Source organism: Mercenaria mercenaria, chromosome 18, assembly GCF_021730395.1.
Source record: "Mercenaria mercenaria strain notata chromosome 18, MADL_Memer_1, whole genome shotgun sequence".
Classification (NCBI taxonomy): Eukaryota; Metazoa; Mollusca; class Bivalvia; order Venerida; family Veneridae; genus Mercenaria; species Mercenaria mercenaria.
Window position 1 is genome coordinate 24,950,995 of NC_069378.1, and position 18,050 is coordinate 24,969,044.

At 35.8% G+C, this 18,050-nt stretch overlaps 1 protein-coding gene across 4 annotated transcripts in view; it reads right to left on the reverse strand.

Annotated features, from left to right (window-relative positions):
• Positions 1-18,050, reverse strand: part of LOC123538802 (oxysterol-binding protein-related protein 3-like) — an 81,045-nt gene that overhangs the window by 12,826 nt on the left and 50,169 nt on the right. For 3 of the 4 annotated variants that reach the window (XM_053529383.1, XM_053529385.1, XM_053529382.1), the window contains 4 exons: positions 13,648-13,808; positions 12,851-13,012; positions 11,300-11,407; positions 729-798 (listed from right to left, as the gene is read on the reverse strand). In XM_053529383.1, coding sequence (XP_053385358.1) covers positions 729-798; positions 11,300-11,407; positions 12,851-13,012; positions 13,648-13,808 — 501 coding nt within the window. The remainder of the gene's footprint in view (positions 1-728; positions 799-11,299; positions 11,408-12,850; positions 13,013-13,647; positions 13,809-18,050) is intronic. The other variant, XM_053529384.1, reaches the window with a different exon arrangement.

Below are 18,050 nucleotides of genomic sequence, written 5' to 3' on the forward strand. Positions count from 1 at the left end.
ACTACATACCAAAATATAGAAATCCCAATTTGTTTGCTAAAGGCTTAAAACAATAGAATTTTGGTTAAAATGTATGTAGTGTTCCTGGACTTTTTGTATTGACTTGGACCCAGTTGTTTGAAATTTTAGCAGGTGATAAACCCAACTTTAGGGTTATATTTTCATATTTTAGATACACAGAAAACTAACTTTACAATGAGTTAAGGATTATGAACACTAAAAGAAACCAAAACAACGTATTAAATTTTCCCACCAAGACTTATATTTTCAATCAAAATTTAACTGGTGTTAAGTTAAACTGGACCCAGTTGTTAAAAACTTTAACAAGCGATTAAGTTAACAGTCGATTAACTTTCAAAGGTATATTTTGACATTTTAGAAAAACAAAATTTATGTATAAGTTAAAAAACACTAAAATGTCTTTACAGTACATCATACATGTACTAGTGTTTCCCACCAAGTGTAGTAGTTTGAATCAAAATTTAACAGGCGGTTAGTTTAACTGCATGTTAAAGTTTCGAACATTTATGTGCTATACGCTTTGCAAGTAACTGACAATTTCTCCAAAAGTACTACAGGTACAGGACTAGAACATTATCTTCTTTTATAATGTCTAAGAGTTGCCTTACCAGGGTATGTAACTCACAACATCTGGATTTAGTCTTGTCCTTACTTACAGAGCTGATAAGTAGACCGTAACAAAAAAAGGCCACAACTAAAATATTTACCACTATGTGCTATACTCATTTCTGTATCGTTGTCATCACTGATGTCACTGGAAATCTCCTCATCAGATCTCTGTAAATATAAATTGGTAGTAAAACTATAATACAAGTAAAATACAATTAAAAAAAACTTGAATTTTGTCAAACTGAAAAACCTTTTTTTGTGCGTGTAAACAGAACTACAAAAGTAGATGTTTCTTGTAAGATTCATCTTTTTAGAATAAATAATATCACTCAATAGTTTCCCTCTGTATCATTCCTTTTTTTCTACAATATCATTCCAATCATGCTTACTACATACAGCCGAATTCATGCTTTTTAATGTCAGTTATTTTCTTCTTAAACATATAAGACAGCTTATAATGGTCCATTATTTTTGTTACAGGTTCATACAGGACATCCAAGACAAAATTCAAGTACTTTTTAAGCACTTTTCTACTTATTCAAGTACTATTTTTACTAAAACCATGTCTTGAATTATTCATTTGAGCTGCGCCATGAGAAAACCAACATAGCGGCTTTGCGACCAGCATGGATCCAGACCAGCCTGCGCATCCACATCAGGAACCAGGCTGTTCGCTTTCAAAGCCTATTGTAATTAGAGAAACTGTTAGCGAACAGCATGGATCTTGACCAGACTGCGTGGATGTGCAGGCTGGTCTGGATCCATGCTGGTCGCAAAACCACTATGTTGGTTTTCTCATGGCGCGGCTCATTTATTATTTTCTTGGGTTTAGAGCCCCGCCAACACAATTCAGGTCATATGGCCACTTTTCAAGCACTTGTACCTGTTCAGAATGTGAGAGTATACCACATCATTATGACTTTGCAAACTTTTTGCAAAGAGAAAGTAAGACACAGATTCGATAAACTGACACTCAAAAGGCACAGCTACGTGGATCAGGTTTCTGATTTGTACTTAGTCTACCAATCAGTAGGGAAACTTGCAATTAGGGAAAAATCTATCAGTTTCTTCCTATGTCCCGAACTGGAAAGATAATATTAAATACAGTAGCTTGCTTCTTGCTGAATGTGAAAGAAAATCTACATTTTTTTACATGTTTCATTCAGAAAGATGCAGTGTTTTATAAAACATATTTAGTGATACCATGTGTATTCTTATGCACAAGACCTTTCGAATTAAAAAAAGTAAACAAGAGGACCATGATGGTCCTGAATCGCTCACCTGTCCCAGCATGACCAAGTTTGAAACCGAGTATGATGTCGTTTTTTTCTATTATTTGACATTGTGACCTAGTTTTTGAGCTCATGTGACCCAGTGTTGAATCTGACCTAGATATCATCAAGATAAAAATTCTAACCAATTTTCATGAAGATCCACTGAAAAATATGGCCTCTAGAGAGGTCACAAGATTTTTTATTATTTGACCTACTGACCTAGTTATTGAAGGCAAATGACCCAGTTTCGAAACTGACCTAGATATCATCAAAGTGAACATTCTGACCAATTTTCATGAAGATCCATTCAAAAGTATGGCCTCTAGAGAGGTCACAAGGTTTTTCTATTTTTAGACCTACTGACCTAGTTATTGACTGCAGTTGACCCAGTTTCAAACCTGACCTAGATATCATCAAGATGAACATTCAGACCAATTTTCATATAGATCCCATGAAAAATATGGCCTCTAGAGAGGTCACAAGGCTTTTTTGTTATTTGACCTACTGACCTACAGTGAAACACCGCTCGCTCGAGCATCGATGACTAGAGCACCCCGGCTCGTTCGAGCAATTCAAGTGGTCCCGGCCGATTTCCTTCTATTTTCTATGTGAAATTACCATGGCTGGGTCGAGCATCGATAACTCGATCGCTCGAGCATGACACCTGGTCCCTGTCTATCAATTTACTCTTTGTTGCTTATGGCAAACTCAAGCAGGGGTGTCAAAATTTTTCACACTTTGGCGGTCATAATGTATTAATGTTAATTTAAAATTTTCGCACGTCATGAGAACTGCATGGTTTATTCCCCGACTATCTTAAATGTTTGTTTGTCGATATATTTGATCTGATAATGAGATTAATTATTGATGAAAGGTGGAAGAAAAATCTTATTGACCAAAATTGTTATTAATTATTACTTTTTTCTGCAGGATCGAGAAGATAATTATGAGATCTAAGTATTTTAATCAACAGTTGTTTGCATGCAAATAAAGGAAATAAGATAGCCTTTTCATAAACTTGAGACAATAATTATGAAATCTTAATTTGGAGAAGAAAACTGCGAATTCAATTACAGTATTTCAAATAAAACAAGAGCTGTCGGAGGACAGCAACGCTCGACTATTCAACAGCCTTGTCAATTGAATGAATACAAAAGTTGAAAAAGGGGCATAATTTTGTAAAATGCAAAGTAGAGGTATTGAACCTCTGTACTGCATGTCATATCATGACAGTGAACAAGTGTGTGAAGTTTCAATCCTTTCCAATTTGTGGATACTGAGATACCAGCTTACATACAAAATCTTAACAAAAAACTGCTAAGTCAAAGGGGCATAATTTTGTAAAAATGCCAAGTAGAGTTATGGGATCTTCACAGTGCATGCTAGATCATGACAGTGAACAAGTGTGTGAAGTTTCAATCCATTCCAATTAGTGGATACTGAGATATCAGATTACATACAAAAATTTAACCAAAAACTGCTTAGTCGAAAAAGGGGCATAATTTTTAAAAAAAGAGAGAGTAGAGTTATGGGACCTGCTTAGTGCATGTCAGATCATGATAGTGAACAAGTATGTGAAGTTTCAATCCATTCCCATTAGTAAGTACTGAGATACCAGCTTACATACAAAACCTTAACCAAAAATTTCTAAGTCGAAAAAGGGGCATAATTTTGTAAAAAAGCAAAATAGTGTTATGGAACCTGTGCAATGTAGATCAGTTCATCACAGTGAATAAGTGTGTGAAGTTTCAATCCATTCCCACAAGTGGTTACTGAGTTACCAGCTTACATACAAAACCTTAACCAAAAATTTCTAAGTCGAAAAAGGGGCATAATTTTGTAAAAAAGCAAAATAGAGTTATGGAACCTGTGCAATGTAAGTCAGTTTGTCACAGTGAATAAGTGTGTGAAGTTTCAATCCATTCCCACAAGTGGTTACCGAGATACCAGCTTACATACAAAACCTTAACCAAAATCGGGACGCGGACGCGGACGCCGACGCATGGGCGAGTGCAATAGCTCACTATTCTATGAATAGTCGAGCTAAAAAAATGTCTTAGCTGTTTCTTCACATGTGCCATTTACTATCATAAATAACGTTTGTAATACGTTTTTTGAAAATGTCACGGTTGTGTTATTATTACACATCACCGTTTCCTCTGCAAATGGTCTCGATGACAATTGGTAAAACAAACTTCCATTTTCTTCGTATGTTGGTCAATGTTTGGGTCGCTTGAAACCATGGATAACTCGAGCATTTTGCTCATCCCCTTGCGACCTCGAGCGAACGGTGTTTCACTGTAGTTATTAAAAACACGTGACCAAGTTTCGAACAAGACCTAGATATCATCAAGGAGAACATTCTGACTTACTTTCATGAAGATCCATTGAAAAGTATGGCCTCTAGAGAGGTAACAAGTTTTTTTTAATTTTTAGACCTACTGACCTAGTTTTTGACCGCAGTTGAACCAGTTTCGAACTTGACCTAGATATCATCAAGATAAAAATTCTAACCAATTTTCATACAGATCCCATGAAAAATATGGCCTCTAGAGAGGTCACAAGGTTTTTTTGTTATTTGACCTAAAGACCTAGTTATTGAAGGCATGTGACCCAGTTTTGAACTTGACCTAGATATCATCAAGGTGAACATTCTGACCAATTTTCATGAAGATCCATTCTCAAGTATGGCCTCTAGAGAGGTCACAAGGTTTTTCTATTTTTAGACCTACTGACCTAGTTTTTGACCGCAGTTGACCCAGTTTCAAACTTGACCTAGATATCATCAAGATGAACATTCTGTCCAACTTTCATACAGATCCCAAGCAAAATATGGCCTCTAGAGAGGTCACAAGGTTTTTTTATTATTTGACCTACTGACCTAGTTTTTGAAGGCATGTGACCCAGTTTCAAACTTGACCCAGATATCATCAAGGTGAATATTCTGAATAACTTTCATGAAGATCCATTGAAAAGTATGGCCTCTAGAGAGGTCACAAGGTTTTTCTATTTTTAGACCTACTGACCTAGTTTTTTACCGCAGTTGACCCAGTTTCGAACATGACCTAGATATCATCAAGATAAACATTCTGACCAACTTTCATAAAGATCCCATAAAAAATGTGACCTCTAGAGTGGTCACAAGCAAAAGTTTACGCACGCACGGACGACGGACACTGCGTGATCACAAAAGCTCACATTGTCACTTTGTGACATGTGAGCTAAAAAAGAACAACAGTGATTTTACTTCCTCAGCAAGAAGTTTCCACTACTGCCTATATACCTCAAGACCCCAATCTGATGTTAAAAGAAGATAGTATGCATTGTCATGAAAAAGAACAATACTGCAAATTAACATTTTGCTTAGAAACTGTATACTCCTGTACAGCAATAAGCTACTTATCAAAAGAAAGTAAAATGAATACAAAAAAAATCTTAAACATCTCAGCTGGCTATAATTATATCCTCTAAAAGCAAGTTCTGCACATATCAGTTTTCAATAATTGGTCAAAATTAGCTGATTTCATCTCTTTCTCTAATCAATTTCATACTTTATCCTTGTAAAAAGCATAACAAAACACTGGTTGCAGAGTACAAAGTCTTGTTTTACTGAGGAAACGAGACAGGTATACTGCAAATCAGAAGTTTCTGAAAGGTGAAATTAATGTTTATATTAGTTTTATTACAAACTCGATTAGAAACAAGTTGGCCAGTTTTTCCAAGTATTCTGAAGTTGCTAACCTGACCCTGACCATTATACCTTGAAATTATCATGCCACACTATTCAATGAAAGGTAACAATTGCACTAAAATGACAATAGATAGACATACTCTGACCAGTAATTTATTTCAGGTAAATCAGGTAGAAAGTGTGGCCTCTCTGGTGATAAGGTTTTTCTATGATTTGACCTGGGCCCAGTTGTTTGAAACTTTAACAGTTGATTAAGCTAACAGTCGATTAACTTTTAAAGTAATATTTCGACATTTTAGAAAACTTAGAAAAACAAATGTATGACTTAAGGATTATGAAGACTGAAACGTCTTTACAGTAAAATTAAAACAACTTACTAGTGTTTCCCACCAAGACTAGTATTCTGAATCAAAATTTAACAGGCGATTAGTTTAACAGTCTGTTAAAGTTTCGAACAACTGGACCCTGGTGACATAACTTTTGGCCACAGATAACTCATATTCATATATGCACAAAATTTCATAATGCAGGGTTTTCATATGATCTGACCTAGTTTCTGACCTCAAATGGTTTACATTATGATCTGACCTTGTTTCTGACCCCAAATGGTTTTCATATGATCTGACCTAGTTTCTGACTCTAAATGGTTTTCATATGATCTGACCTAGTTTCTGACCCCAAATGGTTTTCATATGATCTGACCTAGTTTCTGACTCTAAATGGTTTTCATATGATCTGACCTAGTTTCTGACCCCAAATGGTTTTTGTATGATCTGACCTAGTTTCTGACCCCAAATGGTTTTTGTATGATCTGACCTAGTTTCCTACCCCAAATGGTTTTCATTATGATCTGACCTAGTTTCTGACCCCAAATGGTTTTCATATGAATTGACCTAGTTTCTGACCCCAAATGATCCATTATCATTTTCATCTGAGATTTTACAGAGGCAAACATTCTAATAAAATTTCATAAAGATCACACAAAAATCGTGACCTACAGCATATTAACTCTAAAACTGTTAATGACAGACCACATACTAAGCATATCACATTACGGATGATAGACTGAGTGATTACAAAGACCTAATCAAAGGCCTGAATGGCCTGAGTCGGCTAATGATTGATGTACTGACAGTATAGTCTACCAGTTTCAGTTTGGTTTTAGTTTTTTTCTTAAAATTTCATAACACAGCTCAATATTTACCCAAAATATTATATCCGGATACGATTACACTTTTCTCCAGTTTGAACAATATATATTTTACAAATTGTGATGATACGAAGACATTTAGCAGCAATTGGCAGTATCTGACATTGAAGTTTACGGTTAAATTACCTCTTATTTAAATCTTTTCATAAAAAAGTTATTTCGTTTCGTGAAAGCAGCCAAACATAGACGATCTACTTTCGATTTCAAAAACTACAAGAAAATACAATTTAATGTTTCGCCGATTTGTTTATTTCTCGAAAAATAAGAATTAAAAATATTTTCAATATCAGTAGTAACTAAACAAACCAGTAAGAGCTTCTTCTTCCGATAATTTATCCGTTTACTGACTGCAAAATCCAACCCACGCAAAGTTTATAGAAATCATACGATGCGTGTTTACGTTCAATGTGGGAGAATTAAGGCTGATCGGCTATGTTACCTAACACATCCAGACGATTCAGATTTTGTTTTTAAAAAAGCATTGTGTGCGTTTCTGTAATTTTATATACGTTTTTATACGCTTAGAAATCATTTTAAAAGTTATTAGACATGCGTATTTGCATTATTTCTATACGTAATTTACGCTAATACGCATCTTATCTGGAGCCCTGTGGAACTATTTTTTGTCTTTCGCTGGATGTTACCAAAGCTTTGTAAGCCTGCGCAATTCTTAAAATGCACATTTATGCTTAATGAGTTACATTCGAGAATTGCACAATTACAAGTCATAAATATGACAGATTACATCGTATATTGGTCATAGCAAAGGGAATTGACACAACTTAACTTCATTCATGCAGTGAACTGTTTGAAGTTTGAGAAATCTAATGGAACTACATCCCTTCACTGTGTTATTTGGTCCATTTAGAGAATCGTTGGATAGCAAGGACTCGTCAAAAGGCTTTCAGCCTTTAGCCGACTCAAAAATAGCAAACTAAAATTTTAGCCTCACAAATATATCTGATGTTATAGTTAATATATGAATATGCACATAAAACAAAACAGAAAGGCCTTTCCTCTGAGATTAAATGCAAGTAAAAAGGCCAGTAATTTCTCAGTAATTAGCCACTGACAGTTTTATAAGAAAGTTAATCACTACAAATTTAACAATCATTTCAGATACAAATCTTTGATGTATTAAAAATGTCCAGCAATCCATCCAGTGGTTCATATATATATATAAGTGACTATACTAGGAGCATTAATTTTGTAAGCCTTTATCATTGCTTATAGTGTGGCATATCATTGCCATCTACAGGAACCTGCATCCAAACTATCATTCCTTGAAATACATGCAGCATGACCTCTTGGATCTAGAGGTCAGTATTTATTATACACATGTTCCACAACAGGACGTATTTCACTTCTTCTTTTTTTTAAAGTTGATTTTTATACCTTCAAGAATGCTAAAAAATTGTTGACTGTTAAAAATTTGTTTGTTTGTTTGTTTTTTTTGTTTAACACCGTTTTTCAACGGCATTTAGTTATGTACCGGCCGGCAGTTAACCTAACCAGTGTTCTGAATTAAGTACCAGTACGAACATATTATATTAACACATTAAGAGAAAAATATAGCCCATAATATATTATAACACAGCCTAGCTAAGCACTGATCCACTCCTCTGCAGTGATTTCTACAGTGCCTGGAGAATCTGTATGTTTGTTTTGGGTTTAAAGCTGTTTTTCAACAGTATTTCAGTTATGTAATAGTGGGCAGTTAACCTAACCAGTGTTCCTGGATTCTGTACCAGTACAAACCTGTTCTCCGCAAGTAACTGCAAACTTCTCCACAAGAATCAGAGGTGGAGGACCAATGATTTCAGACACAATGTCTTTTATCAAATCGTCACTGAGAATAAACGCCTCACCCAGGGCTCAAACTCAAGACCCAACAATCCATAGGTCTGTGCTGTCCCTATTGACCTAAGTGGGCGGGTCCTGGAGAGACATGTTTGGTTTTTATTTATCTAGTTTTTGCAACTTTTGATCAATTTATGATCCTTGGCCTGGTCAACAGAATGTAACTTGTGCTGAAGCAAGAAGTGTTTGTAAAACACATATGCCTCCCCCTTGATGGTTTGTTGGAAGGCAAGTGGGTCTGTAGTTTTGTATACTCAGCTCTGAACTTGGCCTTTAACCAAATAGCATCAGGGGCTATCTACTGACTGCTGGCAATATCATAAGAAGGCCAACAGCCAAATCATTTAGAATTATACAGCCGAAAGCAGCAGGTCACTGTGACCTTGAACATTGACCTACTGATCTCAAAAACTGTAAGTGTCATCTACTGACCACATGCAATCATTCAATGAAGTCTGACAATGTTTTTTATATACTGACCAGAAAACGTCTTCAGTGCAGAAGTCACTGTGAACTTTGACTTACTGATCCCCAAAATAACTGAGATTATCTTCTGACCACGGGCAATCATCTAACATGTTTGGGAGACCAAGCATTCTCTATTTACTGATAAGATACATAATACTTCTGACAGACTGAAAGATGGACCAGCAGACTGAAATACATTGAGCAAAACAATATCACTCTCTTTTTCTATGAAGGTTTGGGCGGATGTTTCGGACCGGAGTATATAATAATACTCAAAGCAATGTAATATTTATATAATTAATATGTGTAAGTTATCAGCTCATACAAAACCCTCTAAATATCAGTCAGTAATGGAACTACATGGCAAAGCCCATGTTTATACCATTACCCATGAGAAATCCATTCTGCTCTGAAATCAAAATTAGAAACATCACCCTAAAATGACTGTTCAAGATCAACGTATTAAAGGGAGCTGATCCAGGAACAATAAGAACTGATGCTACCAGGGATTACAAAAAGGCTGGGTATAATCAAAATATCAATCAATGCACCATGTCTGGTTATGTTGAGTATATTCAATTTGGTATTTTTCAACAATATTTCAGTAAAAGAACAACCGGTTGTCTACTTCACTTTCTTTGCTTCTTTCAAGTTACTTTGAGCTTTTGTTCCCAGGTGAGTTTCCAATAAAAACCAATGACATTAGACCACAGAATCATTAAGGATGACATGGTGTAATAGGCCTCAATTCCATCAAAAGCGTACATACAACTTTATAATTTAAGCTTTAAAAATGTCAAACGATAGAAATATGGTGCATATTGATAAGTTATATAGTGACAGAAGTTCTCAAAAATTTCCTTTAGATTACCTCCCCTGTTAAATTTGTTTTTTCATGAGTTATCTCCCCTGAAAACTAGAAAAACATGATTTTCTCCTATTCCCTACGGTGAATTTTAGATTCCTTTTTGATATTTGTATCAGAATCATATAATGCAGCTTTCTACCGCAAAAGTTTCTCGAAACTCAAATCCAGATTCCCATAATGAAAGAAATTATATATTTCCCATAGGCATCAATGTTAACTTCAATACCGATTATCTCCCCCAAATATGATAAAATTTGAAAAATCTCTCGGTGAAAAGGTTTTAATTTTGAATGTCTTTAAAGTGACCAAATTTCATTTAAATATTACCATCCAGTTTCAAGATATGAAATCTGGCTATTACACCATGTTATCCTTAATAAAAATTATGCGTAGTAAGCTCATCAAAAACCCTTCCAATGGAGTGAACTTACACTATCATTATCTGGCAACACGTTTGTTTGTTCTGAGATTATCTCCCTTTCTCGACAGTATTTCAGTCATGTAATGGCCGGCAGTTAATCTAACCAGAGTTCCTGGATTCTGTACCAGTACAAACCTGTTCTCCGCAAGTAACTGCCAACTTCCCCACATGAATCAGAGGTGGAGAACGAATGATTTCAGACAGAATGTCTTTTATTAAATTGTCTCAGAGAACACTGTGCCCGGGGATCAAACTCACGACCATGTGATCCATAGATCTGCGCTCTCCCTATTAAGCTAAACAGGCGGGCTTATCTGGCAATATATAATATCCCTTACATTCCAACAATATTTGTTGAAGGGAAAATACAATGTACATTCTACACAGGCAGGTGCTTTCTTTCAAGCAGATTAGCTTATTAGTAAATTAACCTCATTAAAGCTACAATTTTTGTACACTGAACAGGTATCAGGCTACAAAATGCTATTTCCTATATGGAAGTTGTAATGTGAAACCTTTTTCCACGTAAGTATAGTACCAGCACATGGTGTTTATCACCTGCAACTGAGGCCAAACTTCTGCTACTTTCCAATCAAACATTGACGCTTCATTTCCCATTTCTTTTTTCTGATGTCTTTTTTAAAAGTCAATGAAGATTCTCCCTGTGCTAACTTAATCACTTGAACCACAGGGTATTGTGCTTAGGTCAGAAAATAAAGGAACATGCAGCAATTTAATCAAATTCACAAACTAAAATTACACCAATATTTCCAAAAACTTAAGGCTAGGACCTCTTCCCAATATTTCAAGAAAAAAGGGCATATCAGCAGATTGCTTTCCTTGTTGTTTAAGGACAAAGCAACAATAGTTCACTCACCTCAGAAGAGGAGTCACTCAGAGATTCAGCATTATTTTCCTCCACTGCATCATAGTACTCCGACATAGAACAACTTTCTGCAGAGAATGACTGTGTCAACCGAGGCATCTGAAATTGTTACCCAGATAAAATATAACTACTTTGTCTGCAGTTTAATGAACACTGAATCTAGAAAAGATGCATTGATTAAACTCATTTAGTAGGCTTGTGATAAAACTAGAGCACCGCATGTGGGTGCCATCACTCACCTGCAAGTGCTGGACAATATGTAAGAAAAAGAGTTAAAGTTCAGACTTTCTAAGTACAAAAAGGGCCATAATTCTGACAAAATGCATATCAGAGTGATGGTTCCTAGTCAACTTATGATGATAAAAAAGTGTGCAAAGTTTCAAAGCTGTAGCTCTTATAGTTCTTGAGAAAAGGATGACCTAAACAAAAGTTTTAACCAAGAAACTCAAATTTTCTAAGTACAAAAAGGGCCATAATTCTGACAAAATGCATATCAGTGTTCTGGTTCTTGGTCTACATAGTAAAAGCTGTAGCTCTTACAGTTTTTGAGAAAAGGTGGACCTAAACAAAAAATTTAACTAACACTGACTATCAAGTGATGACAATACCTTGTAGATTTTTTTTCAAAAATCAGATGACCTAAAAATGAGAAGGCTTGCTACAGCTCACCTTCAATTTTTTCTGATCACTTGCCTATTAAACTAATAAAATCAAGAAATATACTATAATTATGGAGAACAGCACAGTTATAAAGGTATCTGATTTTTTACCATTCTAGGAAAAGATTGAAACAAGAGGCCCAAATGGGCCTATGTCACTCACCTAAAGATGACCTTGACCAACTGACCTTGCTTCTAACTAGGTTTGGTGAAAATTCTTTAAGAAGTTCATTAAAAAAAGTTCTCAAGTTTTTTTTTCTGATGCTTAAAATGCATAACCGTAAGAACAACATTCATGATACGAACTTGTTTATTTGTTTTTCTAATTTTAGTTTAAACATATTTTATTTCAGTAATACATGAAACATTTACAGAACATTAATTAAGGAATTGGACAGAAAGCTAATTTTTCTAATTTTAGGTCTGATGTCCCCTAAAAGGGACCAAGCAGAAGCATTACAATAATACTACAGACCAAGTTTGATGAAAATCAATCAAGTAGTTCATGAGAAGAAGACATTTAAAGGTTTTTCTATTTTTAGCTCTAGCAGCCCCTAAAAAGAGTGCCCCCGTTTAAATAAACTTGTGAGAGGACCTTACAATGACACTACAGGCCAAGTCCGATGAAGATCCTGCCAGCCGTTAATCAGAAGAAGTCATTTAAAGGCTTCTTTATATTTTCAACTTTAGCTGCCCCTAAAAGGGGCAAACATCACCACTGAAAAAATTTGGGAGAGGACATAAGAATGATGCTACAGATGAACTTTGACGAAGATCCATCTAGTGGTTCATGAGAAGTTGATTAAAGGTATCTCTATTTTTAGCTTTAGTGGCCCCTAAAAGGTATAAATATGCTTGTGACTGGACTATTAGGTGGACTTACCCTGTGTTCCACTGGGCTACAATGTGAACTCTGACTTACTGACTGACTTACCCTGTGTTCCACTGGACTACTAGGTGGACTTGACAAGTGTAAATCTGCCAGTGATGATTCTCCATGAATTTTAGCCAGACGTGCCTTCAACATTTTGTTCTGATGGCATACCTACAGAATGGCAAACAATTTACAAAATTTATGATATAGTCTAAAATCACCATAAAATGAATCAATATAATTACTTAGTAAGCTATTCTCTGCCAGTAACATATCCCAGGTGGAGTTCCAATGATATCAAACATAATATCTTCTGTCAAATTTTCACAGAATACAATGGCTTGCCAAGATATCAAACTTGATACCTCTTGCCACAAAGTGTATTGTGACCTCTAGTCATCAACATGCCTGGCGGAAATTGTTCTATAACTTACCTATAAGTACAGAGCTTGCACAGTATCAGTTTGAAAAAAGCCATCTTTTGAACCAAGTTCAAAATAAGAGCCAAAAACTTTTGCAGACCATTCCATATGATTTTTTATTTTTCCTATACAAAAACAATCACTATTTATTCCATTTGGTTATCTTGCCTTTGAGAATCCCTGAATTTGAAAAACAGGATTTCAGGGATGGGATGTGGCGGAGCATTGAGCATCCTCTTAATGTAGGGGTTCCATTAAGTTAAGACCTTAAAATGCAACAATCTGGTTGCTTATGGAGATATTTGAAGGACACAATTTAGCTTGTATATGTCTAGTAAAGCTATGTTTTTTTGACAGGCCTATTAATGTAAAGCTAAAATTAACCTCAGCTAGCGTCTGTTTCAATGATGTGACAGCTGCAGAAGAATGTGATGCCCCGAGTGCTGACCCTGTTGTCATAGTTACATTGTCCATATCTACCGTCTGTTTCAAGCGATCACGCTCCGTTGCCATGGAATGTAACAACATCCGCAATGTGTCATGCACTACAATATAAAGATGCACAATTCATTTAAATAATCATATGCAGCGGTGTAGATGCCTATAGGCACTGAAGCCATGTGCCTACACTTCTCTCTCAAAAAATGAAATTAATCAAAATACCAAAAACTGCAATAAAAATTGAAGGATAAAGGGTATGGGGACAGAGGTGTAGGGTAAGAAATATTTTCAGCAGAAAGGATTAAAAGGACTGGAAATAGATTGCTGTATTTATGTTACTTTTTTTACAATCACTCCCAAGTATATATACACTGGAAGATGGAAATCTCTTCCATAACAAACCCATCATTCGCGGCAACTGCATCCAAAATGTTAAGGACCGCGTCATACAACTGAAAATGTTGCACAGCCTAGTGTGACTGTGGACAATTAAGGGGGTTATTGCAATAAAACACAACAGCTGTCTCCATAGGATGACACATGCCCCCGATGGCACTTTGAATGAATATATAGTTATGGCCGATGTTAGAGTTTAGGACCTTTGACCTACAGAACTGGGTCTTGCGCGCGACACGTCGTCTTACTGTGTCACACATTCATGCGTAGTTATTTTAAAATCCATGCATGAATGACAAAGATATGGACCGAACACGCCCATCAATGCACTTTCATGAAAAATGACCTTTAACGTCTAAGTGTGACCTTGAACTTTGAGCTACGGACCTGGGTCTTGCGTGCGACACGTCGTCTTACTGTGGTACACATTCATGCAAAGTTATTTGAAAATCCATCCATAGATGACAAAGATATGGACCAGACACGCCCATCAATGCACTATCTTTTAACGTCTAAGTGTGACCTTGACCTTTGAGCTACGGACCTGGGTCTTGCGCGCAACACGTCGTCTTACTGTGGTACACATTCATGCCAAGTTATTTGAAAATCAATCCATTGATGACAAAGATATGGACCGGACACGCCCATCAATGCACTATCCTTTAACGTCTATGTGTGACCTTGACCTTTGAGCTACGGACCTGGGTCTTGTGCGCGACACATCGTCTTACTGTGGTACATATTCATGCCAAGTTATTTGAAAATCCATCCATCGATGACAAAGATATGGACGGACACGCCCATCAATGCACTATCCTTTAACATCTAAGTGTGACCTTGACCTTTGAGCTACGGACCTGGGTCTTGCGCGCAACACGTCGTCTTACTGTGGTACACATTCATGCCAAGTTATTTGAAAATCCATCCATCGATGACAAAGATATGGACCGGACACGAAAATTGCGGACAGACTGACAGACCGACAGACTGACAGACCGACAGACTGACAGACGGTTCAAAAACTATATGCCTCCCTTCGAGGGCATAAAAAGGCCGCTTCAATTCAAACACTCTAACAAATGTAAAAGGACAACTAGCATTCTCTGAGTACTTATGTTAGTGCCATCAAATCAGCATCATGCAAAAAAAAAAATATTGTAAAATGGAAGTTTATGTAATATACGTGGTTTATAAGAAATGTATGTATAGACGTGACGAATCTACTTTCGTTTCATAATCTCATTTTAAGGCTAGCGCGTAACGAATACATACATGTACTTCCGTTTACATTAGTGTAACCTTCGGAGCCTCGTTTTCATTAATGTATCATGTGACGACAAATACTTTAACCCTTTACTCCATAGATACTCCTTTTAACGCATCTATGCATTACTCCATAGATACTCCTTTTAACGCATCTATGCATTACTCCATAGATACTCCTTTTATCGCATTCTACTACACTGATAGTTTAAATGCAAAATACCAATAAAATATATTGGCAATGAAGCCCACAAAAGCATATTTGTGAAGTTTAAACTGTTAATAAAAGATCAGTTTCAGAAAAACTTGTGGTTATAATTGTAATTTATTGATAATTATCACTTTTAATTCAGGTGGCATTTTCTGAAAGTCACACTGACTTTATATATATTAGGACAGCTATTGATGGATGGAAAAGTACATAGGTGACCCAAAAACAAGTTATTATTTGCATTCTGTTATTCAACTATGGCAAATTATGTAAAAGTGAGACATAAGATTGGTGTAATAAAAGGTGTGGTTACCATAACAACCATTAAAATCCATAGATCACTTGTCAACATTATGGAATTTATGCTAATTGACCTGGGCCCCTTGGAAGTGTGTTTATTGTGCACAGCTGTCAAAACAAAGCAATTAGGGTGTTGTTTGCATCATTATTTATGATGTGGATCAACAAATTTTATAGAAAGTGTCTTTGATCAGTGCTTCTTATCAAAACATTATGTAATTAATTAATTTTATGATCTATGAAGTTCTGTAAGTTTGGTAGGGGTGTAGATTTTAATGATTAATTAAATGGGTTTGCTTATTTTGAAAATCACTTAATATAGACCTTTCTAGTCTTTCATTTACCTTCAATTAATAAAATTGTGCATTTGTAACAGTAAAAATATTTCTTTTCTGTTGTATCACATGCATAAAACAGCTAAATTATAATAATATTCTAAGGTCTTAGGTTTGTAGCTTTCTATTGTGAAAAATATTTATCACAAAATTATGAAAAATATACCATCAGAAAGAAAATTTAATTCTAAAAATAAATTATGTTGGACACTAAATGGTTAAAACAAGTATTCATAGACTAATTTTGATCTGAGTAACACAGGTATAAATTTTGCATTTTTCTCCAATAACCTGTATGGAGATAGTGTACAGATAATGCAACTGAGTGTATTGGGTATCAATAATCAATACTATTGTATCTGTATGGAGTAAAGGGTTAACGAATACACAATTCTACTTTCGTTTAACGTTGAAAAACATCAACTTCCGGAGCCTCGTCTTGAGAAATGCATCACGTGACGAGTACACAAAATTTCGACGCTCATTATAATAAATGCATCACGTGATCAAATCCAGCCACTGAAACATGAGCTCTTTGTTCAAAACCGCGCCGAAACATGCGTCAGCCGCTGAAACACAGTTCTTTGTTTCTAGTCCGTGTTTAGATCAACACAGCCGAGTAACAGCATGCTTATCCACCATCCATCCCCACCGCTTCTCCTTGTTGAGTAATGCCAACTGGTTATAGGTGAGCTGGTCTCTTCCTTCTTTCTTAGTGGAGTGGCGTTAGGCTTTAATCCAAAGCCTCTACTCCCAAGAAAGGAGGCATACTGGCTCATTTTCTACACCAGACTTTATCCAATTTAAGTTCATCTATGTATATACTTTGAAATATGTCATTATTCTTATCTAGTCATACTTTTCAGTCTGGTGTTTGTTAAGGCCAGTTATGCCAAAATAAAAGAATATTTAAACCAAGTAACAACTTTGTATTATTTACTGATGTAGACATTGAGTATAAATGGAAGTTTATGTAATAAACGTGGTTTATAAGAAATGTATGTATAGACGTGACGAATCTACTTTCGTTTCATAATCTCATTTTAAAGCTAGCGCGTAACGAATACATACATGTACTTCCGTTTACATTAGTGTAACCTTCGGAGCCTTGTTTTCATTAATGTATCATGTGACGACAAATACTTTAACGAATACACAATTCTACTTTCGTTTAACGATGAAAAACATCAACTTCCGGAGCCTCGTCTTGAGAAATGCATCACGTGACGAATACACAAAATTTCGACGCTCATTATAATAAATGCATCATGTGATCAAATCCAGCCACTGAAACATGAGCTCTTTGTTCAAAACCGCGCCGAAACATGCGTCAGCCGCTGAAACACAGTTCTTTGTTTCTAGTCCGTGTTTAGATCAACACAGCCGAGTAACAGCGTGCTTATCCACCATCCATCCCCACCGCTTCTCCTTGTTGAGTAATGCCAACTGGTTATAGGTGAGCTGGTCTCTTCCTTCTTTCTTAGTGAAGTGGCATTTAGGCTTTAATCTAAAGCCTCTACTCCCAAGAAAGAAGGAGGCATACTGGCTCACTTTCTACACCAGACTTTATCCGATTTAAGTTCATCTATGTATATACTTTGAAATATGTCATTATTCTTATCTAGTCATACTTTTCAGTCTGGTGTTTGTTAAGGCCAGTTATGCCAAAATAAAAGAATATTTAAACCAAGTAACAACTTTGTATTATTTACTGATGTAGACATTGAGTATAAACTATATTTTTTTCCATACAATTGCAGGCCCGTCAGCCATACATTAATACAAAATGTACAGAAGGTATTTTCAATGTTAATACTGCATACCAGGTATGCATAATGCAT